Genomic DNA, 26418 nt, shown 5'->3' with positions numbered 1-26418 from the left:
CCCTCTCGCAATGAAGGCCAACATCCCATTCGCCTTCCTGATTACCTGCTGCACCTGCAAACTAACTTTTTGGGATTCATGCACGAGGAACCCCAGGTCCCTCTGCACCACAGCATGTTGTAATTTCTCCCCATTCAAATAATATTCCCTTTTACTGTTTTTTTTTCCAAGGTGGATGACCTCACATTTTCCAACATTGTATTCCATCTGCCAAACCTTAGCCCATTCACTTAACCTATCTAAATCTCTTTGCAGCCTCTCTGTGTCCTCTACACAACCCGCTTTCCCACTAATCTTTGTGTCATCTGCAAATTTTGTTCCACTACACTCTGTCCCCTCTTCCAGGTCATCTATGTATATTGTAAACAGTTCTGGTCCCAGCACCGATCCCTGTGGCACACCACTAACCACTGATTTCCAACCTGAAAAGGACCCATTTATCCCGACTCTCTGCTTTCTGTTAGCCAGCCAATTCTCTATCCATGCTAATACATTTCCTCTGACTCCGCGTACCTTTATCTTCTGCAGTAACCTTTTGTGTGGCACCTTATCAAATGCCTTCTAGAAATCTAAATACACCACATCCATCGGTACACCTCTATCCACCATGCTCGTTATATCCTCAACTACACCATCATGAACCACACCATCATACGACACCTTGACTACTGCACTGCCAATCACCATTATGAGTTCTTTAGTGTACATACGCAACTTGGCATTGACTGGACTCAGCTTAGGCCTCACAGCCTTAGTATCCCACAGCTTGTCGAATGTCCTCCGGCTGATTATGGATTGACTCGCACCTGTGTCCAATTCCATCGGTACCGGCACACCGTTAAGTTTCACATTAATCATTATCGGTTGACTCTTTATTAGGAACGAATACATACACTTCCTCATCTGGTATCTCGGATTGTATATGTATATCCATGCTATACTGGTCATCATCCTCCATGTAGTGTGTTGCAGCACGCTTGCTCAATTGCGGACACATGCACTGGAGATGCTCTAGTCTTGAACAGCCTTTACAAATATACTGTTTAAACTGACACTGAGGAGGCCGATAATTTTCACCACAATGCCAACACAGTGAAATCGGATTCATTCCCGTTGGCAGACTTTGGCCAGCCACAGGTTTCGCATACACAGTTGAGTAGGCCCTGCCATAAGCAACTCTGCCAAACGATAATACAATCTTGTTTACAATACTTGCCGAGTTCCGATTTTTCGATGATATCTGCTTTAAGTTTTTATCCGTCGTCATGCATGCCTGGGCAATCGTGATGGCCTTGCTCAAATCCAGCATCTCCATTGTCAGTAGCTTATGCAGGGTCACCTCGTGGTTGATGCTGATTACAAAGAAGTCCCGCAGCATGTCTTGCAATGCATTTTTGAACTTACACGGTCTTAGGTTGGCAACAAATTCTGACACGTCCTGACCCTCAGAACGAACGTGCGTGTAGAATCGATATCGTGAGATGATGAAGCCTTCTTCTGGTTTGAGATGGTCACATACCAGAGCACACAATTCCTCATCGTCCTTGTCCATTGGACTTGCAGGTGAGAGAAGATTCTTTATGAGTCCATAGATTTTCGGACCGTGAGGAAGACCGCCCTGCGCCTAACTGCGTCACTGGGTTCCTTCAATTTGTTGGCCACGAAGTACTGGATTAGGTGAGCTACAAAATCTGCCCAGTCCTTTCCCTCCACAAATCTCTCCAGAATTCCAATTGTGCCCATTTTTGCATGCGAAAGTTCTTAAGTTACCTCGTCGCCAAATATTATGTACGTAATAAGTCAATAGACTGAATACTGTAAACTAACACAGGTACTAACCTGGTTCTGCTTTATTATGGCCCAAAGTAATTACATTACATGATAGCTTGCCTTATATATGGGCCGCACACATGTGCGTACAGTCCAATGACCTCCGACAGTGGTACCACCTGGCGGCTAGTAACCCCAAGCATACATATATGACAGAGGTAAATTGGTGGAGGCCAGCAATGGTCTTCAGGACCACTGGTTAGATCACATGTAGACTTGGTTATCCTGAATGCAGGTGGCGGCTTCATTCAGAGTAGCCCAATTTCGTGAAGGGGCCCTTAAACAGGCATTTGACACCCTATTGGTATTTGCAAAGGAGCTAATGCCCGTTTCAGGTGTTATATCTGGAGGCCTATACTGGAGGCATTACCAATATGAGGGGCGGTGCATGTCTGCCGCTGGATGTTTGCTCGCATGCTGCCTATCATAATGGATACTTAGTTGCCCATTTTACCCCTGCAAAACAGGCTTGACATCAACGAATTTCTAGGCCACCATGCCTCATTATTGTCAGTGAATACGAGATAGATTTACTGTCTTTGATGTGCACTGCAAACGATCACTGAACCCACTGCGGTCATCATTATTATTAATTGAGACACTTAGCTCTCATGCCTTGCTATTTGGATGTTAAGGGAGTTGCATTAATGTAACCTGCCATTGTTAATATATGATCGCTCAAGTCCAAACTCGCAATTTTAAACCATTGTGGATTTATTTAACAATAAAGTCTTGGAATTCATCCGTATTTCTTTATTTAGTGTCTCTTATTCTTTTGCAGTACAAGTCGTTCAGAATACAAATTACTCGATGGGCTAAGAAGCTTACTTTTTTTCTAAGAGGAGAGAACAGTTAAAATTTGGTCCTGCACTATAGCTCACAGCACACCCAATGCCTGCCACATATAGAAGAAATAAGTTGCTTCCAAGTATTCTTTTATCATTTGCTTGTCCCAGTAGAATACAAAATGTTGTTCAATATTGTACACTATATGGAGAAGAATATGTACAAATTGTAGGAATACTGATGTGCATCATCAACCAGACACGATTACAAAGTTCTCGCTCTATCATTATAGACAAGCATCATGAGGATTCCAATTTACTTACCATCTTTTAGGATAGTCTCTCGTCCTGTGCCATCGATTTTCTGTCGTCCAATTAAGAAGCTTGTTGTGTCAGCAAAGTAGATGTAATTTGTTTCTGCATGAAAATCAAGAGCTCGTGGATTGACAAGGTTTTCTATTTGTATCATATACTCATCAACAGCTTTGGTATTCAGATCCATTCCTCTAATGATTCCTGGACGGCCTTTTCCATAAAACAGGAACAGTTCATTCTTCGGTTCTGCAATGAAAGATTAAGAAATGACACGATGCAATTTTATCTTTTTTTCCCCCTTTCTGTTGCACTCAACAACAGCTGTTAATGACTGCAATCAATTAGCTTTTTCTTTAATGATGGAAATGAAACCTGAGAATAGAGGTAAGCAATTAAAAATGGGTATAAATTGTGATGCTCCGTATAATTATATCGCAATCACCAAAACCAAGAATTTGTTTTTCGTTGGGAATATTTTCGGCTTGTTGTTTGTATTCTTTCTGTATCTTCAACCAGTTTCTGTGTTTCATTTTATTTGGCTAATAATGTCAGTAGTATTTGGCCTTGTTGTACTGAAGCATATACTTTCTATTTACAAATTTCTGTGACAAAGGTTCATCGACCTGAAACTAACTCTGCTATTTTCTCCACGGGTACTGCTTGACCTGCTGAGTATTTCCAGAATTTTCTCTTTTTATTTCAGATTTTCAGCATCTGCAGGATTTTGCTTTTGTACTTTCTATTTACTTTATGTTATGAAAGTGTTTAAAGATTATTTAGGCATCCACATGTAAGCAACCGACACTGCCACAATAAATGAAAAAAAATGGTCACTTGGAGGCTGACTTGAATTTTGAAATATATGTAGGATATCATTTGTCTGACCAAGGGAGTGAGCTTCTAACTTATACTTGCTGCCAAGATATATTACGTCACCCAGGCGTTTTTTTTTCCAATCGGCGAGTATAAACAGTGAGATTGTGGGGGGTCAACATACAAAGAACAGGGCTGTTCAACAGGTGTTAGTGGCCTGTGACCTGAAATTCCTCCTCTAATAAAAAAAGGAAAAGTCTGACTTTCTCTGTAATTAATGACCTGCTGGTGATATGGCTTTTAACTGTGCGATTTCTGGAAATGTGGTTCAGTTAGTGGATCATTACGATGAATAAGAGGTATTCTCCTATTTTTCACTTCGAGAAGGTGTTTAGAGGCTTTCGTCTCAGCATTATTCTGGCCCAACATTTTCTCTGTAACCTGGGATTCAACTGTGTTGCAGTTCATCACTTCTTTGAGATTGGTTAACATGGAAACTACCTGTTGTGAATGTTTCAGTGCTTAACTTTTGCCAATAGTTTAAAATGGGTGATATTGAATTGCCTGCCCATTATAGGCCACACTGATTTTACCTTCTATTGATTCTAATGGAGAGAAAACGGGTGTGGTGTATAATGGTCAGCTAATTTGAGATTGTCTGTTTTACACCATCTCCCAAAGTTAGCCAGGATATTTACCTGCTGAGTCAGTCGAAGGGACATCGACAATATTTTTGACATTTAATGAAACATAAATTTTTAAAATGCTGATCATATTCTGAAATTTTTGCTGGAGCAGAAACAAATTGTTATTCTCTGCATATATTTCATCAACACCAGTTAGCCGAACATCTGTCATTGGGAAAATGCTGGAGTCCATCATTAAGGGAGTTATTGCAGGACATTTAGAAAATCATAATGCAGTCAAGCAGAGTCAGCATGGTTTTATGAAAGGAAATCATGTTTGACAAATTTGCTGGAGTTCTTTGAGGTGCTATGAGCAGAGTCGATAAAGGAGAACCAGTTGGTGTCGTATATTTGGATTTCCAGAAAGAATTCGATAAGGTGCCACACAAAAGGTTCCTGCACAAGATAAGAGCTCATGGAGTTCGGGGTAATATATTAGCATGGATAGAGGACTGGATAGCTCACAGAAAACAGAGATTTGAGATAAATGGGTCATTTTCAGGTTGGCAAACTGTAACTAGTGGGGTGCCACAGGGATCAGTGCCTCAACTATTTACAATTTATGTTAATAATTTGCTGATGATACAAAGATATGTGGGAAAGCAAGTTGTGAGGCGGATGCAAAGAATCTACAAAGGGATATAGATAGGCTAAGTAAGTGAGCAAAAATTTTGCAGATGGACTATAATGTGGGAAAATGTGAGGTTATACACCTTGGTAGGAAAAATAAAAAATGCAAATTATTATATAAATAGGGAGAGATTACAAAATGATGTAGTACAAAGGGATCTGGGGGTTCTTGTACATGAAATGAAAAAGTTAACATGCAGGTACAGCATGTAATCAAGAAGGCAAATGGAATGTTGGCCTTTATTGCAAGGGGGATGGAGTATAAAAGTAGGGAGGTCCTACTCCAACTATACAGGGCATTGGTCAGACCACACCTGGAGTAGTGCGTACAGTTTTGGTCTCCTTATTTAAGAAAGGAGATACTTGCATGGAGGCAGTTCAGAGAAAGTTCACGAGGTTGATTCTTGAGATGACGAGGTTGTCATAAAGAAAGGTTGAGCAGGTTGGGCGGACACTCCTTGTCGTTTAGACGAATGAGAGGTGATCTTATTGAAACAGATTCTGAGGGGCTTGACAGGGTAGATGCAGAGAGGATGTTTTCCCTCATGGGGGAATCTAGAACTAAGGGGCATAGTTTCAGAATAAGGGGTGGTGCATTTAAAACGGAAATGAGGACGAATTTCTTCTCCCAGAGGGTCGTGAATCTTTGGAATTATCGATCCCAGAGAGCTGTGGAGGCTGTGTCTTTGAATATATTTCAGGTGGAGCTGGACAGATCTTTGAATGATCAGGGAGTCAAAGTTTATGGGGAATGGGCAGGGAAGTGGAGTTGAGGCCAGGATCAGATCAGCCATGATCTTATTGAATGGCGGAGCAAGCTCGAGGGGCCAAATGGCCTACTCCTGCTCCAATTTCTTATGTTCTTATGTTCTTATATTAAGGACTAAGAACAGATATTGCCATCAAATATTCATCACAGTAACACAATGGTTAGAATTGTTGTCATTAAAATGAAAGAAAGTCATTATCATCATAGGCGGTCCCTCGAAACGAGGATGAATTGCTTCCATGCCAAACAAAGGATGAGTTCACAGGTGTTTCAAAAGAAGAGCCTGAACTACATCCTCAAGGATGGAAGATGCCTGTGCTTGGATTTTTTTAAACGTGTGGTGACCGTTGCACACCAGCCACCACACAGGCTTGACAGAGCTAGGTCTTGGTCCAGTGGCAAGGATTACCCAAGACAACTGGAGACCCGCTTTGCTGCACGGACCCAGTGCGCACACATATCACAGTGTGGGCTGGCCCGTACTGCCCCTGGGCCTCTGGCCCCGAACTCATGTCTCCCCTGGGCCCCGATCACATCCCTCCACAGTCTCTCATAGCTCTTCGCCCTGATCTCGTCACTCCTGCTGCACCTGCCCACGACCTGGACCTTGCTGACGTCATTCTTCGCTGTCATTGCCCTCCTGCACCAGCTCGCGCTGTACCTTGTAGTGCCATGCCTCCATACTGCCCATGGCCACACGCCGCTACTTTTATGGCCCCGACCTGCCGCTGATGGTCTCTCGCAGGTCGGGGCCTCCACGCTGCCAATGGGTACCGCTCGGCGCTCCTTTTATAGCCCCAACCTGCCGCTGATGGTCTCTCGCAGGTCGGGACCTCCAGAAAGTAGTCTGTGTATGTAAAGAGTGCCAAGCCATACTGACATGGAAGCAGAGGAACAGACAAAGCTACGGAAGGAGAGTGGAGCACTGGGATTAGTTTTGCATTGCTGTAACAAAAAGGACGGCACAGACACAATGGGCTGAATGGTGTATGCTGTAAAGTGCAATGGTACTGTGACATTGATCCACATCTTCCAAAGTGAATTAACTATATTCAGTCTTTAAAACACCTTCAAACTGTGTAACAATGCTAACTGCATGGTCTGATCTACTTCAGCGCAGTTAACAATAATACAATTGAGCTCAATGTTTTAGGACCTCTGAAAGGAGTTGTTAAACACCAAAAGTCTTCAGAATGTGATCCAGTAATCCGCATTCACTGGTGCCCTCCAGTGCTGACCCCACCAGAGTTTGCACGGTTAGTAAAAGGGCACATAATTTGGCAGAGGTAGACGGACAAAGGACTTTATTACTGATGACATTCAAACCAACAACAACTTGTATTTATAGAGCACCTTTAACGTAGTAAAACATCCCAAGGTGCTTCACATGAGTATTATGACAAAAATGTGACACTGAGCCACATAAGGAGAAATTAGGGCAGATGACCAAAAGCTTGGTCAAAGATGTATGTTTTAAGGAGTATCTTAAAGGAGGAATGATAGGTCGAGAGGCAGAGAGGTTTAGGCAGTGAATTCCAGAATTAGGGCTGGGGCAACAGAAGGCATGGCCACCAATGGTTAAGCGATTATAATCAGGGATTCTCATAAGGGCAGAATTAGAGGAGCGCAGATATCTTGGTGGGGGGGGCAGGGGGTGGGGGCGGCATTGGATGGGCGTTGTGGGGCTGGAGGAGATTACAGTTATAGGGATGGGCGAGGCCATGGAGGGATTTGAAAACAAGGATGATCATTTTGAAATTGAGGTGTTGCTTAACCGGGAGCCAATGCAGGTCAGCGAGCACAGGGGTGATGGGTGGACAGGACTAAGTGAGAGTTAGGTCATGGGCAGCCAAGTTTTGGATGGCCTCAAGTTCACTTACAGTAGAATGTGGGAGCACCAGCCAGCAGTGCATTGGAATAGTCAAGTCTAGAGGTAACAAAGGCATGGATGAGGGTTTCAGCAGCAGATGAGCTGAGGCAAGGGCGAGACGGGCGATGTTACAGAGATGGAAATAAGCTAAGAGAAGAAGGACACAGGCACTGGTGAAGTGGTACTGAGAATATCGACGAAATCTGAGTGGAAAGCAAGGCAACATTAGAGAAATGTATTTTAGCACTGTGGGCCATGGAATAAAACATTTGTTAAAATAAGGAAGCCGCATACACAGTCATCAGTTGGAATGACGAAAGCACATGCACATTTACCAGCTGTGACGAGAAAAGCATATGCTCAAATACTAGTTGTAATATGAAATACATATGCATAGCTTACAACTGAAACAAGGCACATGCATAATCACTAGTTGCCATCAGGAAAGCACATATGCTGACAGCCTAGGAACATTTAAATTTCCCTGGTGTTTTAAAGATTTATGCATATTATGACATTTAAACAAAATCTACTATTACATGTCAGTTGTTAGACGTAGTTATGTTACTGTTTCATTATCTGTATACAAAGAAAAAACACAGAGGTAAAAAGTTGGTTATATGTTGGTATGTTTTCTTGGTCCAAAACGGGTGTTTTGAAGTGAAATTTTGCAGCACGATATCCCGTGCCAGAAGCACACTTGACGCCATATTGTTTGGGCGCTCGATAGTCATCCTGCACAGCCGCCTGAAAGAAATGTAGGCATCACTCAAATAAGTTAATAAGGGTCCTGCCCTGTGAAATTGGTGTTCCTGTGCACCTAAAATGTAACTTCCTAAATTCACCCAACAAATCATGGAGGGAACAGTCAGCAAGTAACCTTCACAACAGTTATTTCAAAGGATGCTTACTATTGAGTCTGTAAGCACTCTAGTAGAGCTTGGTCTCCAGTCATCTTGATTAATCCTTGCCACTGGATCAAGACCTAGCTCTGTCAAGCCCGTGTGGTGGCTGGTGTGCAACGGCCACCCCACGTTAAAAGAATCCATGCACAGGCATCTTCCACCCTTCAGCATGGAGTTTGGGACCAAAATGTCAGGTCCCTCATTGAAACACCTGTGAACTACTCCCTTTTTGGTGTGGAAGTGGGTCATCCTCGATAGGAGGGACTGCCTAATACAATAATGACTCCACGAGGTAAGGTATTGTACTTGAACTGTTGTGACCTTAGTCCATTTATTGTAGCTCCTGAATGAGGGTACAGTAAGGTGAGCTCCCTTTTATACTTGGTTACCTGCAGTGTACAGGTGACCTCTAGGTCTCCACCAGTTGCACCCTCTGGTGGTACAGGCATATTGTATAAAGTGTGAAGATACATTCAATGGTCTTATGGAACTGTACATCAAGTGTACAGGGTATATCCATACACAACACTTACATTCAACAAGGTAAGTCTCTGGTTAGTTTTTTTTTAGGCTTCTAGGGTGTTTTTGGTCCACGTTTTTGGCTGTATTAGCAAGGATTTGTTTAATACTTTTGCTTTGTGTGGGACAGGAACTGTTATACCTTGTTCAAAATAATTAAAACATTATTTTTACTTTTTTTTCTTGTACAACTTATGTTATTTACCTAAAACATTTAGTTTTAACATATATATTTTAAGATATATTATCCATTGGGTGCAGAATTACAGCATTCTTTTGGAAGCGGGAACCATTTTCAAAAGTTGACCTCTGATTGGCTGAAAAAACAACTCCAGAGTTTTTCTTAAAAAGTCATTTGCCTTGGAGTTCTGGAGTTTAGAATTCAAGACATCCGGTTTTCAGCAGATAGAAGCAGGTTTCATAGCATCATAGAAATTTATGGCACAGAAGGAGGCCACTTGGCCCATCATGTCTGTGCCAGCTGAAAAAGAGCTATCCAGCCTCATCCAACTTTCCAACTCTTGGTCCATTGCCTTGTACGTTATGGCACTTCAAGTGCATATCCAAGTACTTTTTAAAGGCATTTCTGGCTTTCTGCCTCTACCATCCATTCAGGCAGTGAGATCCAGACCCCTACCACGCTTTGGGTGGAAAAAGTTTTCCTCAACTCCTCTCTAATCCTTATACCAATTACTTTAAATCCACGCTCCACCCCCCACACCCCCCACCCAGGTTATTGACCATCTGCTAAGAGAACAGATCCTTCCTATCCACTCTATCTAGGCCCCTCATAATTTTATATACCTCAATAAAATCTCCCCTCAGCCTCTTCTGTTCCAATGAAAGCAGACCCAGAGGATCCAATCTTTCTTCATAGCTAAAATTCTCCAGTCCTGCCAACAGCCTTGTAAATCTCCCCTGTACATTCTCTAGTGCAATCATATCTTTCCAGTAATGTGGTGACCAGAACTGTATGTAATACTCTAGCTGTGGCCTAACTAGTGTTTTATACCATTCAAGCATAATCACCCTGCTCTTATGTCTATGCATCGGTGAATAAATGAAAGTATCCCGTAGGCCTTCTTAACCACCTTATCTACCTGTCCTGCTACCTTCAAGGATCTGTGGACATGTACTCCAAGGTCCCTCTGTTCTTCTACACTTCTCAGTGTCCTACCTTTTATTGTGCATTCCATTGCCTAGTTAGCCTTCCGCAAACACATTACCTCACACTTCTCTAGAGTGATATGATTTCATATGATTTTCGATAATCAGAGTTGCAGCTGTAGTGTACAAATTATCCAGATGATATAATACCTTCACAGTGGATTAAAATCAGGGAAATCATGTATAAAGCCTGTAACTAGCACTTTGAAATTGCATCAGCAGTAACTTGGCAATAAAAAAATGAAACATAAAATCAGAAGAAAGAACATTACATTTTTACTGTTGGTCTTTACTTCTTTAGTCAGTGAATCAATCAATATAATTCACATGCATTAGTCCATTTTTGTGCTCTTAAAGATGAAGGTTGTCTGGGGAATTGAAAATGTTTCCACTCTGCCACTTAACAACTGGCTCTACCAGGTCATGTATAATAGATATATGCAGAACAAAGCTTCTCCTACATTGTTCCAACACTAAACTTTCAACCCAATCTCAGAACCTCAATGGCTACCACACCAATTAGCAGTGTGAAATTTTGCCTTTCCTACCCAGCCTTCCCTTTTATTTCAACCTTTAATTTTAGTGGGATATTGCTAAAGTTGTTAATATTTGCAATAAATGTGTTAAACTACCTTGATGAGGTCTTGGCGTACTAGCAATGAGGTGGCACAGTTGCTATACACCGGCCACCACTCACTTGTGGAAAGTTAGATTTTAATCCATCACAAACTATGTTATTATTTTGGGTTTTATTCAGATAATTTTCTTCAGTTCAGCCTCTCAGACAACTCCGATAGGTGAGACCTCATTACTTACGAACTGGAGGGAACCTTTACCTGCCCAATATCTGTATAATTCGCACCAGATCCAGGGCTCAAATAGAATACCTTCATCACTGCACGTCTACTTACTGGTTATATTTTGTGCCCCTTGATTTTGGAAGTCGGTAGAATAAAATCTGCACTAGACCATGGCTTGGGCTATAAACTGCCAAACAGATTTATTAAATAGTAAATGGATAAGTGAACATACAGTACAGTAGCTACAAGCTGAACAATTTCTCCTCAAAAGAAAAAATAACCATTGCATCTGCTATATTAAACTTTGATGTGAGCTGCAACTGGCTCAAGGTCACCTTATGTGACAGATTGCTAACCAATCTTGCACTGAGTCTCTGGCCCATCTCTCTGATGGCCATATATTGTTACTTAATTGAAACAAAACAGGATGTTCAAAATTTGTTGGGACAAAGAAAATGTAACTGTGTATTCCAAACTCAAATAGAGCTGTCAATAAAATATATACTCAAAAGAAAACACACAGGATGTTTGTATTTCAATTGAGAGGCATAAAATCTCCATCAGATATTTGACCAGATATGATATCCATATTCCAGGGCTATTATAGAAAAACAAGTTGAGCCATTTTCTGTGCCTGAACATGGTTTTAAACCCTATATGTACCATGATAGAAAGAAAGAGCCAATACCACCATACATCATAGACAAACTGCTTATTTTTTGTCACAGAAAATATCCCTTCTCTGTCAAATGTGAGTCTTATACAAAAATACTTCAGGCAATCTTATCTTTGTTTCCTCGTGATCACAAACAGAAAGCACAAAACTACTCAGACTTTGGGTACAACTTGACATTAAACTCACAACCTCACTTTGGAAATAAGGACATGTGTTAAATGTAAGTATATTCATACACTGGTGCACCGATGGTGTTGCGGTTTCAACAGCTGTGGTGCTTTTTCTTTTAACAGGATGTAGAAGAAGATTTTGTCTCAGCAACAATGAATAAACAATGATATATGTCTAGGTCAGGATGTAGTGAAACTCAGAGGTAATGGTGTTCCCATGGCATTGCTTTCGTTCTCCTCCTTGGTGGTAGAGGTCATGGGAGATGTTGCCAAAGTAAACTGGGTGAGTTGCTGCAGTGCATCCTGTAGATAATACATACTGCAGCTACAATTTGCTGGTGATGGATACTGAATCCAATGCCAGGGGCACCCAGGGGCATCAGTCATTGAAGGTTGGCATGCAGGTACAGCAGGCGGTTAAGAAAGCAATGGCATGTTGGCCTTCATAGTGAGGGGATTTGAGTACAGGGGCAGGGAGGCGTTGCTACAGTTGTACAGGGCCTTGGTGAGGCCACACCTGGTGTATTGTGTACAGTTTTGGTCTCCTAACTTGAGGAAGGATGTTCTTGCTATTGAGGGAGTGCAGCGAAGGTTCACCAGACTGATTCCCGGGATGGCGGGACTGACCTATCAAGAAAGACTGGATCAACTGGGCTTGTATTCACTGGAGTTCAGAAGAATGAGAGGGGACCTCATAGAAACGTTTAAAATTCTGACGGGTTCAGACAGGTTAGATGCAGGAAGAATGTTCCCAATGTTGGGGAAGTCCAGAACCAGGGGTCACAGTCTAAGGATAAGGGGTAAGCCATTTAGGACCGAGATGAGGAGAAACCTCTTCACCCAGAGAGTGGTGAACCTGTGGAATTCTCTACCACAGAAAGCTGTTGAGGCCAATTCACTAAATATATTCAAAAAGGAGTTAGATGAAGTCCTTACTACTAGGGGGATCAAGGGGTATGGCGAGACAGCAGGAATGGGGTACTGAAGTTGCATGTTCAGCCATGAACTCATTGAATGGTGGTGCAGGCTAGAAGGGCGAATGGCCTACTCCTGCACCTATTTTCTATGTTTCTATGTTAAGTGAAGTGCTCAATGAAGTCCTGCATGGTGTTAAAGTTTTTGCATGCTATTGTAGCTGCACCCATCTAAGCAAGGGGTGAAAGTTCCATCGTACTCTTGACTTGAGTCTTGTAGATGATGGAAAGGCTTTGCGGGAGTAGGGTCATGAGACAAGCCACTAATTACAGAGTGCTGATCATTCTGCCCTGCTCTTGCAGGTAATGAGTTGAAATGATTAGTCCAGTTAAGCTTCTGGCCAATGCAGACTCCCATGATATTGATGATGGGGGACTTAGTAATATTGGTGCTATTATAGGCCAAAGGAGGTGTTTGGCTTCTATGTTGGAGATGGTCATTATCTGGCACCTAAATGACCAGCATTACCTGCCACTCTGACCTCAGCCTCCTACACTATTCAAATGAAGCTCAATGGAAGCTCAAAGAACAGCACCTCATCTTTTGATTGGGCACTTTACAACATTGAGATCAACAATTTCAGATCATAACCACTGCTGCCATTTTTCTGACAAAAGGTGTTGGTATTGGTTCTGCTGTTGCCATTTACAGACCTAGCCCCATCTTTTGTTTCTTTACTTGTCCCATTTACCACTGACTTTTCTTTGTATATTATCCCATTTGTCATTTAATCACTCCTGCCTTCCACCCTGTCACAGACCTTCATTTTTTTTCCTTCCGCTCCCCACCTTCCCTGCCTCTGTATTTGCTTACAGAGTCATAGGGGGAAAAATTTGTGGCCGCCACGAGAATTGCCGGCCTCACCGGCAACTCGTGTTACTGGCCGCTGAAAATGGACAAAGCACTGCAGGAGAAATATTTGCACTGGGATTCCAGCTTCTAACAGCCTCTGGGAGCGAGGCTGTGGATTTCACACGTAATTGTGGACAATTAAAAGAGCTATGAATTAAAAGGGCCACGCATTCAGAATGAAAATTCAAATGAAGTGAAAAAAATGCAGTTTTCAGCCCTTCCTGCCTTTAAAAAAAAATGTACATTAAAAAGATGTCGCAAGTGGGAGTCATTAACACTTAAAGCTGAATTCCCTTTTGAACCTCAAAAAATGGGAAAAATGCTTCAGCACAAATACAAATGGCTTAGCAAACCAGGGAAGGGGCACCCAGGGTCTCGTGCACAGCACTCCAGCTTTGTGCAGGGGATCAACGCTGCTAGAGAGGTCATTTACCCACAGGGGTCAGGAGGCCCTCCAGAAAGAAGACTTTGTGTCCACATCACCGAGGCCATCACTGCCAGCAGTGTTGCCCCCACCATCTGGCTCCAATGTCCAAAGAAGCATCATGACCTCAGAACCACTGGTCAAGATCAGTGAATACATCTTCAAAAGCTATCTTCTACCAACAGCACCACTAGCCTCGCATTGCAAAACACACCCATCAACAATCTGTACCAATCACGAGGCATATCTCCCATTCCTAGCCTCACCTCACCCCCTTGAAGGAGATTCTTGGCAGGGGCATGGCTGAGCCCTTGGCCAGCAGTGGGGCCGAAAGGATACAAGATTCTGGTATCCTCATACATTACCCTCCTTCTGGAATGCACCTCTTGCTTTCCTGCCCTCCCCTCATCACAACTCTACCCTTGTGCCGTCCTCATTTCACAAACCCAAGAAATGCAGCCAGTGGTTGGCCAAGAAAAGGAAGAGGGAGAGGGGGGAGGAGGAGGAGGAGAGGAGAGGGAGAAGAAGAGGGAGAGGGAAAAGGAGCAGGAAATGGGGAAGGAGGGGAGTCTATTATGTGGTACTTTATCAAATGCCTTTTGAAAGTCCATATACGCAACATCAACTGCACTGCCCTCATCGATCCTCTCTGTTGCCTCATCAAAAAACTCAATCAAGTTAGCCAAACATGATTTGCCTTAACAAATCTGTGCTGTCTCTACTTTATTAATCCATGCTTGTCCAAGAGGCTGTTAATGTTTTCCAAGATTATTGTTTCTAAAAGCTTCCCCAGCACTAACTTTAAAGTGACTGGCCTGAAATTGCCAGATTTATCCCTCTCCCCTTTTTTGAACAAAATTGTAACATTTGCAATTATTCAGTCCTCTGGTACCACCTCTGTAGCTAAAGAGGATTGGAAAATGGTGACCAGCCCATCTGCAATTTCTACCCTGACTTGCCTCGGTTACCTATCATCTGGACTGGGTATCTTATTCACTTTAAGTACCACCAGCATTTCGAGTACTTCCTCTTTACCTATTTTTATCTCACCCAATATTCCGACAACCTCCTTGTTTAATGTAGGTTTGGCAAAGTCCTCTTCCTTGGAAAACATTGATGCAAAGTACTGTACAAAATCTGGTACATTTCTAACTTTTGTCAGTTCTGACAAAAGATCATGAACGTGAAACGTGAACTCTGTTCCTCTCTCCTCACTTGCTACCTGACCTGCTGAGTATTTCCAACATTTTCCATTTTTATTTCCTGTCACGTTAGCCGAAGCCTGGATGTTGTCCAGTTCCTACTGTAGACTTACAAGAGCTACTTCTACATCTGAAGAGTTGTAAATGATGCTGAACTCTGTGGAATGGTAAATGTACAGCCCCACTCCTGACCTTCTGATAGAAAGTATCTCATTGTAGATCAACTAATGATGGCTGAGCCAAGGATACTTCCCTGAGGAACTACTGTAGCATTCAAAGGTCGCCATCTATAAAAAAGGGGACAAATCCGACTGCGGCAACTACAGAGGAATCTCCCACTTGTCGGCCACTGGAAAAGTCATCACTGGAATCCTCCTCAACCGTCTTCTCCCTGTGGCTGAAGAGCTCCTCCCAGAGTCACAATGCGGATACCGTCCACTACGGGGTACAATGGACAACTGCAAGAGAAATGCAGGGAACAGCACCAACCCTTGTATATGGACTTCTTTGACTTCACAAAGGCCTTTGACACTGTTAACCGCAAGGGACTATGGAGCGTCCTCCTCCGTTTCGACTGCCCCCAAAAGTTTGTCGCCATACTCCGCCTGCTCCCCGACGACATGCAAGCGTGATCCTGACCAACCGATCCACCACAGACCCAATCCACGTCCGGACCGAGGTCAAGCAGGGTTGAGTCATCGCGCCAACCCTCTTCTCGATCTTCCTCACTACAATGCTCCAACTCACGCTCAACAAGCTCCCCGCTGGAGTGGAACTAAACTATAGAACCAGTGGGAACCTGTATAACCTTCGTCACCTCCAGGCCAGATCCAAGACCATCCCATCATCTGCTATCGAACTACAGTACATGGACGATGCTTGCGTCTGCACACATTCAGAGGCTGAACTCCAAGCCATCGTCAACATCTTCACCGAGGCGTACGAAAGCTTGGCCTTACACTTAGAGAGTTGTTAACCTGTGGAATTCCCTGCCGCAGAGAGTTGTTGATGCCAGTTCATTGGATATATTCAAGAGGGAGTTAGATATGGCCCTTATGGCTAAGGGGATCAAGTGGTATGGAGAGAAAGCAGGAAAGGGGTACTGAGGGAATGATCAGCCATGATCTTATTGAATAGTGATTCAGGCTCGAAGGGCCGAATGGCCTACTCTTGCACCTATTTTCTATGTTTCTATGTAACATCCATAAGACAAAGGTCCTCCACCAACCTGACCCCGCCACACAGCACTGCCCCCGGTCATCAAAATCCACGGCACGGTCTTGGACAATGTGGACCACTTTCCATACCTCAGGAGCCGACTATCAGCAAGGGCAGACATCGACGACGAGGTACAATACCGCCTCCAGTGCACCAGTGCAGCCTTCGGTCGCCTGAGGAAGAGAGTGTTCAAAGACTAGGACCTCAAATCCAGCACCAAGCTTATGGTCTACAGGGCTGTCGTGATACCAGCCCTCCTATATGGCTCAGAGGCATGGACCATATACAGTAGACTCTTCAAATCTGGAGAAATACCACCAATGCTGTCTCCGCAAGATCCTGCAAATCCCCTGGGAGGATAGAAACACCAACATCAGTGTTCTCGATCAGGCCAACATCCGCAGGATCGAAGCATTGACCACATTCAGCCAGCTCCGTTGGGTGGGCCACATCATCCGCATGTCCGACACAAGACTCCCAAAGCAAGCACTCTACTCGGAACTCCTACACGGCAAGCGTGCCCCAGGTGGGCAGAGGAATCGTTTCAAGGACACCCTCAAAGCCTCCTTGATAAAGTGCAACATCCCCACCAACCGATACCTGGGAGTCCCTGGCCAAAGACCGCCCTAAGTGGAGGAAGAGCATCCGGGAGGGTGCTGAGCACCTCGAGTCTCGTCACTGAGAGCATGCAGAAAACAAGCGCAGGCAGCGGAAGGAGCGTGCGGCAAATCAGACTCCCACCCACCCTTTCCTTCAACGACTGTCTATCCCACCTGTGACAGAGACTGTAATTCCTGTATTGGACTGTACAGTCACCTGAGAACTCACTTTTAGAGTGGAAGCAAGTCTTCCTCGATTTTGAGGGACTGCCTATGATGATGATGATGATGACTGTAGCATTGTACTGGAGTTGCAAGTATTGGCATCCGACAACCAACACCTATTTAATTTGTGTCAGGTATGATGCCAACCACTGGAAGGTTTTCTCTTCATAAGAACATAAGAACTAGGAGCAGGAGTAGACCATTAATTGAATCAATGGACAGGGAATACATTTTAAAGACAGCTAATAACCGATTTACTTTGCTTCAGTTCCTGAATTTCTAATTTTAACTTAATTTATGATTATTGTATGTATTTAATTTTATTTAATATATTTCATCTTAATTTACTGATTCTGCTATTGTAGAATTGTTATTGTGTTTACCGTGTAAATTGAATTTCTCTTTTTTCTTGCTTGTATCTATTCGGGTGCGCATTTTGGCTGCCGCTTCAGACCCGAGCCATTGATTCCTTTTTACACTTCTCCCGTTTATTTTTCTCTCTTTCGCTCCCTGGTCAATTTCTATAGTCGACATGCCACCTCTCATTCATCCTCTCTCATATACTCTGTCCTCTAAAATCCCTACGCCTAGAATTCATTACTCTACAACTTTCCTACTCTCCTACCGCTGTCCCAAGCTTGACTCCCTTTAGACAAGCCTGTTGCTTCTCTCTGTGCCTCTCTTGGCATTCTCCGAAGGGCCCACCTTGGCAACCGTCGCTGCCTCCTCAAAAGCAGCAGCCCCAACTGTCCCATCCTAATGTCTCACTGATCTTACTGCCCAGCTTGCCCCAGGAAGACTAACCTTGCAAATCTCTTCCCCGTCCAACTCATTTCTCCAACCAATGACCGTGTATATTCTGGTAGTAGATCAGCCATCACGGATGATCTCAAAATCTCCTTACAAAATGTCCGTTCACTTTCAAACAAGACCCTTGCCATCCATGACCTTAGCGTGGCATCATGGCACTAACTGAAACTTGGCTAAAGGATAATGACACACTTCCTTTAATTGAAGCCTCCATTCCCAACTGTACCTTCCACCACTTACCCTGCCCAGACCACCGTGGAGAGAGTATAGCTCTCGTCATTAAATCATATCTTGGTCAGTCCCCCTACTCCTCCAGCACTTTCTAATCTTTTGAACATTTTATTCCATCCCTCTAACCTCTCATTCAAAATTCTCGTTCTCTACCGCCCACCCAAATATGATAAAAACTTTATCACGGTTATATCCTCACTGCTTTCCTCCCGTAGGCATTGCACCAAGCGACTTCTCATTCTCGGTGACTTCAAACTCCATCTCAACTCATCTTGCTTTCTCTCCTCTGAGTTCACCTATCCTCCCTTAATCTCTCCCTCCATGTAAATTCCTCAACCCATATTCACGGCCATCCCATTGACCTTGCAATTTCTCGTGGCCTTTCTATTCCAGTCACATCAATTAAAGATGAAGCCATCTCTGACCATTTCCTAGTATCATTATCGACCCATATTCCCCTTCCCCAATCCAAACTTACTTCATTCTGCATCTGCCCCTGGAAAAAGCTTTCTCCAAACTCTATTAAAACTGCACTTATCAACTCAAAGTTCAACCTTTGGCCCTCTTTTAACAATGACCTTTCTTCAGCCATCGATCTGCTCAACCACACCCTCACTACCACCTTTGATGCCCAAATCTCTATTAAAATGATTACTCTCTCCCACCCTTATATTCCCCCTGGTACAGCCTTTATTTTCGCTCTCTCAAGTCAAAAGGGTGCAGACTTGAATGGATGTGGCAGACAATTGGTTTAGCCATTCACCGCCAGAACTGGCTCGAACACATAAAACACTACCAAAACACTATCCGTTCTTACTTTTGTCTACAAAAACTGCTCATTACTCCAGGTTCATTCTGGATTGCAAAAATAACCCCAGGCTACTATTCTCTACTGCTAACTGTCTCCTTAAACCCCTCTCCCCTGTCACCATCACACACACCTCCAACAACAAGCGTGAGGAGCTCATGGACTTCTTTGTCTCAAAGATTGAGACCACCTGATCAGCTGCCTCTACGAGTTCCCTTCCTTCACCTAGAAGTTCACCTAACTTCATGTGACGCTCCCACCTGCCTGAGCACTAAACTCATATCTTTCTCGAGTTTCTCTTTGATCTCCCCTCTTAATCTCTCCAAACTCATCTTGTCCATGAGACCCGCTTCCTGCTCTCTTGAACCTATTCCCATTAAACTGCTGACCACCCAACTTCCTTTTTTGGCCTAACCCACGTTAGCCAACATTGTTAACGGTTCTCTCTCCTCAGGTACTGTTCCCCTCTCCTTCAAATCTGCTGTCATCACCCCTCTCCTCAAAAAACTAACCCTTGACCCCACTTTGCTCGCCCCACCTCCAACCTCCCTTTCCTGTCCAAAGTACTTGGACGCGTTGTTGCCTCCCAAATCCGTGATCATCTTGCCATGAATTCAATGTTTCAATCCCTTCAATCTGGCTTTTGCCCCAGCCACAGTATTGAAACTGCTCTCATCAAAGTCACAAATTACATCCTTTGTGACTGTGACAAAGGTAAACTATCCCATCTCATCCTTCTGGAGCTGTCGGCAGCCTTTTACACAGTTTAACGCTCCATCCACCTTCAACGCCTCTCCACCAATGTCCAGCTAGGTGGAACTGCACTCGCCTGTTTCCATTCTTATCTATCTAATCGTAGCCAGAAAATCTTCTGCAATGGCTTCTCTTCCCACTCCTGCATCGTTACATCTGGTGTCCCCCAAGGATCTGTCCTTGGTCCCCTCTTATTTCTCATCTGTATGCTGCCCCTTGGCGATATCATCTGAAAACACGGAGACAGTTTCCACATATACACAGATGACACCCAGCTCTACCTATCCACCACTTATGTCGACCCCTGCTTGGTATCTAAATTGCCAGATTGCTTGTCCGACATCCATTACTGGATGAGCAGAAATTTTCTCCAATTAAATATTGGGAAGACTGAAGCCATTATCTTTAGTCCCTGCTACAAACTGCGTTACTAACCACTGACTCCATCCCTCTCCCTAGCATCAATCTGAGGGTGAACACGACTGTTCGCAACTTAGGTGTCATATTTGACCCTGAAATTAGTTCCCACCATCATATCCGTGGCATATCTAAAACCGCCTTTTTCCACCTCCGTATCATTGCCCGCCTCCGCCCCTGCCTCAGCTCTTCTGCTGCTGAAACCCTCATTCATGCCTTTGTTACCTCTAGACTTGGCTACTGCAACTCACTCCTGGCCGGCCTTCCACTTTCCACACTACGTAAACTTGAAGTCATCCAAAACTCAGCAGCCCGTGTACTAACACGCACCAAGTCAAGATCACCTATCACCCCTGTGCTTGCTGACCTACATTGGCTCACAGTTAAACAACACCTTGATTTCAAAATTCTCATCCTTGTTTACAAATCACTCCATGGCCTTGCCCCTCCATATCTCTGTAATCATTTTCAGCCTCACAATCCCACAAGATGTCTGGCTCCTCAAATTCTGGTTCCCCTTGAACATTCCTCATTATAATCGCTCAGCTGCCTGTGCCTTAAACTCTGGAACACTCTCCCTAAACCTCTACGCCTCTCTACCTCTCTTTCCTCCTTAAAACCTATCTCTTTAAACAAGCTTTTGATCATCTGCTTTAATTTCTTCTGCTGTTGCTCTATTTTTCTTGTAGCACTGATGTGAAGCACCTTGGGACATTTTACTATGTTAAAGGCTCGATATAAATAAAAGTTATTATTATTATTGTTTGGCCCCTCGAGCCTGCTCCGTCATTCAATAAGACCATGGCTGATCTCATCTCCATCTCCCTGCCCACTTCCCATAACCCTTGACTCCTTTAATCTTTCAATAATCTGTCTATCTCCACCGTAGATATATTCAATAACCCTGCCTCCACAGCTCTCTGGGCTAGATTTCAAAAGATTCATGTCACTCAGAGAGAAGAAATTCCTCCTCATTTCCATTTTAAATGGGTGACTCCTTATTCCGAAACTATGGCCCATAGTTCTAGATTCCCCCACGAGAGGAAACATCCTCTCTGCATCTACTTTGTCAAGCCCCCACAGAATCTATATGTTTCAATAAAATTACTTTTAATCTTCAATGAGTATAGGCAAAACCTATTCAACCATTCTTCATAAGACAACCTGTTCATCTCAGGAATCAACCTTGTGAACCTTCTCTGAACAGCCTCCAATGCAAGTATATCCCTCCTTAAGTAAGACTAAAACTGTACACAGTACTCCAGGTGTGGTCTCACCAATATCCTCTACAGTTGTAGCAGGACATCCTTACTTTTATACTCTATCCCCCATGCATTGGAGGCCAACATTCCATTTACCTTTGTAATTACTCGTTGTACCTGCATACTAACTGTTTGTGTTTCATGTACAAGGTCCCCCAGATCCCTCTATACCACTGCATTTTGTAATTGCTCCCCAATTAAATAATAAGTTGCTTTTTAATTTTTTCCTATCAAAGTGAATAACCTCACATTTTCCCACATTTTACTCCATCTGTCAAATTTTTGTCCACTCACTTAACCTATCTATAACACTTTGCAGATTATTTGTGTCCTCCTCACACATTGCTTTTCCACCTATCTTTGTATCATCAGCAAATTTGGCTACATTACACTCGGTCCCTTCATCAAAGTCATTAATATAGATTGTAAATAGTTGAGACCCCACCACTGATTCCTGTGGCACCCTACTAAGTTACAATTTGCCACCTGAAACTGACCCATTTATCATGACTCTCTGTTTTCTGTTAGTTAGCCAATCCTCTATCCATGCTAATATATTACCCCCAATCCCGTGAGCTCTTATCATGTGCAGTAATCTTTTATGCGGCATCTTATCGAATGCCTTCTGGAAATCCAAATACACAACATCTATTGGTTTTCCTTTATCCACCCTGTTCGTTACATCCTCAAAGAACTCCAACACATTTTTCAAACACAATTTCCCTTTCTTAAAACCAGGTTGACTCTGCTTAACTTATGATTTTCTAAATGCCCTGCTACTATTTCCTCAATAATGGACTCCAACATTTTCTGAATGACAGATATTAGATTAACTGATCTATGGTTTCCTGCTTTCTGTCTCTCTCCTTTCTTAAATAGGGGCGTTACATTTGCGGTTTACCAATCCGCTGGGACCTCTCCAGAATCCAGGGAATTTTAGTAGATTACAACCAATGCATCCACTATCTCTGCAGCCACTTTTATTAAGACACTAGGATGCAGGCCATCAAGTCCAGGGGACTTGTCCACCTTTAGTCCCATTAGTTTGCCTAGTATTTTTTCTCTAGTGATAGTGCTTGATTTAAGATCCCCCCTCCCAATAGCCCCAGGATTATCAATTATTGGGATGTTTTTAATGTCTTCTACCGTGAAGACCGATACAAAATATTTGTTCAATGTCTCTGCCATTTCCCTGTTTCCCATTATTAATTCCCCAGACTTATCCTCTAAGGGTCCGACATTTACTTTAGCTACTCTCTTCCTTTTTATATACCTGTAGAATCTCTTACTGTCTGTTTTTATATTTCTTGCCAGTTTACTCTCATAAACTATCCTCTCTCTTTTTATAGTTTTTTTAGTCGTCCTTTGCTGGTTTCTAAAAATTACCCAATCCTTTGGCCTTCAACTATTCTTCGCAACATTGTATACCATTGTTTTCAATTTGATACCAGCCTTTACTTCCTTAGTTCAACTCCTATTGTGCTCAGTTTTACCAGAGCTCCTTAGGCTCATACTCAAGTCAAATGCTGCCGTGATATTGAGAGCAACGATCCATAACTCGCCTCTGCCATTTACCTCAGCAGTATGGCCACTGGCCATTCACTAATGTTTCTCAATAAATGAAGCTACAGTGATGGAGCACAGTAGTAAAATGGCGTTTTTCTATATTAAACCACTATTGGATCAGTGGATAGTGATTTAAGTGTCATCTGGAAGGACAATGTGTACAAAACTTTTTTTTTTAAATGAGTATGGAATTTTTCCTATTAGCACGGAGAGCCGGCTGCTGAAGATGAGTGATGAGAAAAGGATCTGGGTATTTAAGATGTGTTGCACCTGTCGGCCCCTTATGGACAGCTAGCTACACCACTGATTAAATTCTTCAAGAATTTTGTCTGATATGGAGTTGACAGGCAAAGATGTCCTGTTCCAGCTTTGCAGTGCATATCAGAGATGGAAAACGTTCACACACAAGTCGATGGAAAGAGAAGATAATGTCCGTAGAAGTCATGGTTTGAAGAAGGAAAGAAAGGAAGGTTTGGATTTATATAGTGCTTTTCATGACCACCGGACATCTCAAAGCGCTTTACAGCCAATTCAATACCTTTTTGGAGTGCAGTCACTGTTGTAAAGTAGGAAACGCTGCAGCCAATTTGCACACAAGCAAGCTCCCATAAACAGCAATGTGATAATGACCAGGTAATTTGTTTTTTTGTTATGTTGATTGAGGGATACATATTGGCCAGGATACTTTGAAATAGTATCATGGGATCTTTTACGTTCACTTGAGAGAGCAGATGATGCCTCGGTTTAACGTCTCATCTGAAAGGGGCAAAAAACACTGTCCAGTGAAAGTTTCAAATGCACATACGAGAGAAATGAGTGCATATATACTGTACCACTGGGTAACAATATTCTTTTATCACACGTCAAGACCAATAAGCATGGAATTGTAATTGGACAGAAAGAGGTTTGCACAATTGGGAGGCATTAAACCCTGGTTGGAATTATTCCATTTAAAATCCATTGCAACCAAGATGAAATTTCTTCAGAAAACTCTTTGTTATTTATCACATACAGTGCAATAGTTGGTCGAGTGGCCATGATAACAGCAAACAGTGGTGTGACAAAATATTCTGACCTGTAGTGTTACAGCCCACACTAATGAGACTAGCAAACCCAGTGCACCTACAGCTTTCAATTGTTCTTGAAGGGCAGATGAAAGGAATGGAACCTGGAGTCCTTTTCTGTACCCAAGTGTAAAAAGTGTTGCAATTACTGAACTGACATCCCTACCCTTGATCAGCACATTCAACTCAAAGAAAAAACAAAACAAGCAATTAATATGTTATTCCTGCAGTTTAACTGAGTCAATTTACTTATGCTGGAAAGGATGGGCAGACAAGGGTGGATGATTTGGAGAGGCTATAGAAAGATGTGGTGATCAATGTTTCTGTAGTGACAATACAAAGAGGCTATTAGAGAATTTAAAAGATTTCTGTGACCAGCACTGGAAAATGACACTCACCAAGTAAGCTGGGGCTTTACTGTTTTGTTAATCTAGAAAACAAAGCAATTCCCCAGTTTCCAAGTAATATCTGTATGCATAATCCCTTCATTGCCAGCCATTCATTGTTTATCGGCTTTCCTGTTATATCTGATCCCATGTGGCCTGTTCCTATTACACTGCTGAACCACTTGGCTATATCAACGGTTTATTTTATTTCTTTCTTAGACTAATTTCCTCTCTTTTTTTACATTGAGTAAAGCATGAATGTAGGCAAGTTAATAAAATGTAAACCTGATAAGTGGCAGGCAGCGTTGTCATGTGTTGGAGAATGGTGAGTGGCCCTTCCTTTGAGTTTACTGAATTGTCAATAATATTGATATCCCCTTATTAGGGTGTCGTAAAATATTATAATAGGAAATGAACAGTTTAGTATTGATCACACTATTACGGATCTTGTTGTAAACTATTGATCATTTTTTTTCATAGATTATTTATTAACTATTCAATATTCATGTCAGTACTTAATCTGAATGAACAATAAACTACAATTGTGTTAATATCATTTCATCCCTAATGCGTGATTAACAATACTTACTTCAAAGGAGAATCAAACTGCTAGAAGTGGTAGTGTGAAACAATTTCACATTGCATCAAGCTAAAGTTGCAGTGCAAATCTGGAGTCAGAGCCCAACCTGGCTACGGAGCAAGACTCCCTCTTCTGATTAAAGTTAGATCCCTTTAATGGAATACGAAACTCCCAGGACTAATGTGCAAAGTTAAAGCATTAATGTGCAAAGTTAAAGCACATGGGATTGGGGGTAGTGTGCTGACGTGGATTGAGAACTGGTTGTCAGATAGGAAGCAAAGAGTAGGAGTAAATGGGTACTTTTCAGAATGGCAGGCAGTGACTAGTGGGGTACCGCAAGGTTCTGTGCTGGGGCCCCAGCTGTTTACATTGTACATTAATGATTTAGACGAGGGGATTAAATGTAGTATCTCCAAATTTGCAGATGACACGAAGTTGGGTGGCAGTGTGAGCTGCGAGGAGGATGCTATGAGGCTGCAGAGTGACTTGGATAGGTTAGTGAGTGGACAAATGCATGGCAGATGAAGTATAATGTGAATAAATGTGAGGTTATCCACTTTGGTGGTAAAAACAGAGACAGACTATTATCTGAATGGTGACTTAGAAAAAGGGGTGGTGCAATGAGGCCTGGGTGTCATGGTACATCAGTCATTGAAGGTTGGCATGCAGGTACAGCAGGCGATTAAGAAAGCAAATGGCATGTTGGCCTTCATAGCGAGGGGATTTGAGTACAGGGGCAGGGAGGTGTTGCTACAGTTGTACAGGGCCTTGGTGAGGCCACACCTGGAGTATTGTGTACAGTTTTGGTCTCCTAACTTGAGGAAGGACATTCTTGCTATTGAGGGAGTGCAGCGAAGATTCACCAGATTGATTCCCGGGATGGTGGGACTGACCTATCAAGAAAGACTGGATCAACTGGGCTTGTATTCACTGGAGTTCAGAAGAATGAGAGGGGACCTCATAGAAACGTTTAAAATTCTGACAGGTTTAGACAGGTTAGATGCAGGAAGAATGTTCCCAACGTTGGGGAAGTCCAGAACCAGGGGTTACAGTCTAAGGAGATAAGGAGAAACTTCTTCACCCAGAGAGTGGTGAACCTGTGGAATTCTCT

The 26418-nt window shown here is 42.9% G+C and overlaps 1 protein-coding gene across 1 annotated transcript in view; it reads right to left on the bottom strand.

The window, feature by feature from the left end:
* The window catches only part of LOC139253819 (low-density lipoprotein receptor-related protein 1-like), a 2398725-nt gene that overhangs the window by 1376299 nt on the left and 996008 nt on the right, over positions 1–26418 (bottom strand). The window contains exon 12 of the mRNA XM_070873585.1: positions 2940–3176. Within this exon, the coding sequence (XP_070729686.1) occupies positions 2940–3176 (237 nt within the window). The remainder of the gene's footprint in view (positions 1–2939; positions 3177–26418) is intronic.

Source organism: Pristiophorus japonicus, chromosome 3 (assembly GCF_044704955.1).
Source record: "Pristiophorus japonicus isolate sPriJap1 chromosome 3, sPriJap1.hap1, whole genome shotgun sequence".
In the NCBI taxonomy this organism is placed as follows: domain Eukaryota; kingdom Metazoa; phylum Chordata; class Chondrichthyes; family Pristiophoridae; genus Pristiophorus; species Pristiophorus japonicus.
The sequence above is the reverse complement of the archived record's forward strand: the minus strand, read 5'-3'. Positions and strand labels throughout refer to the sequence as shown.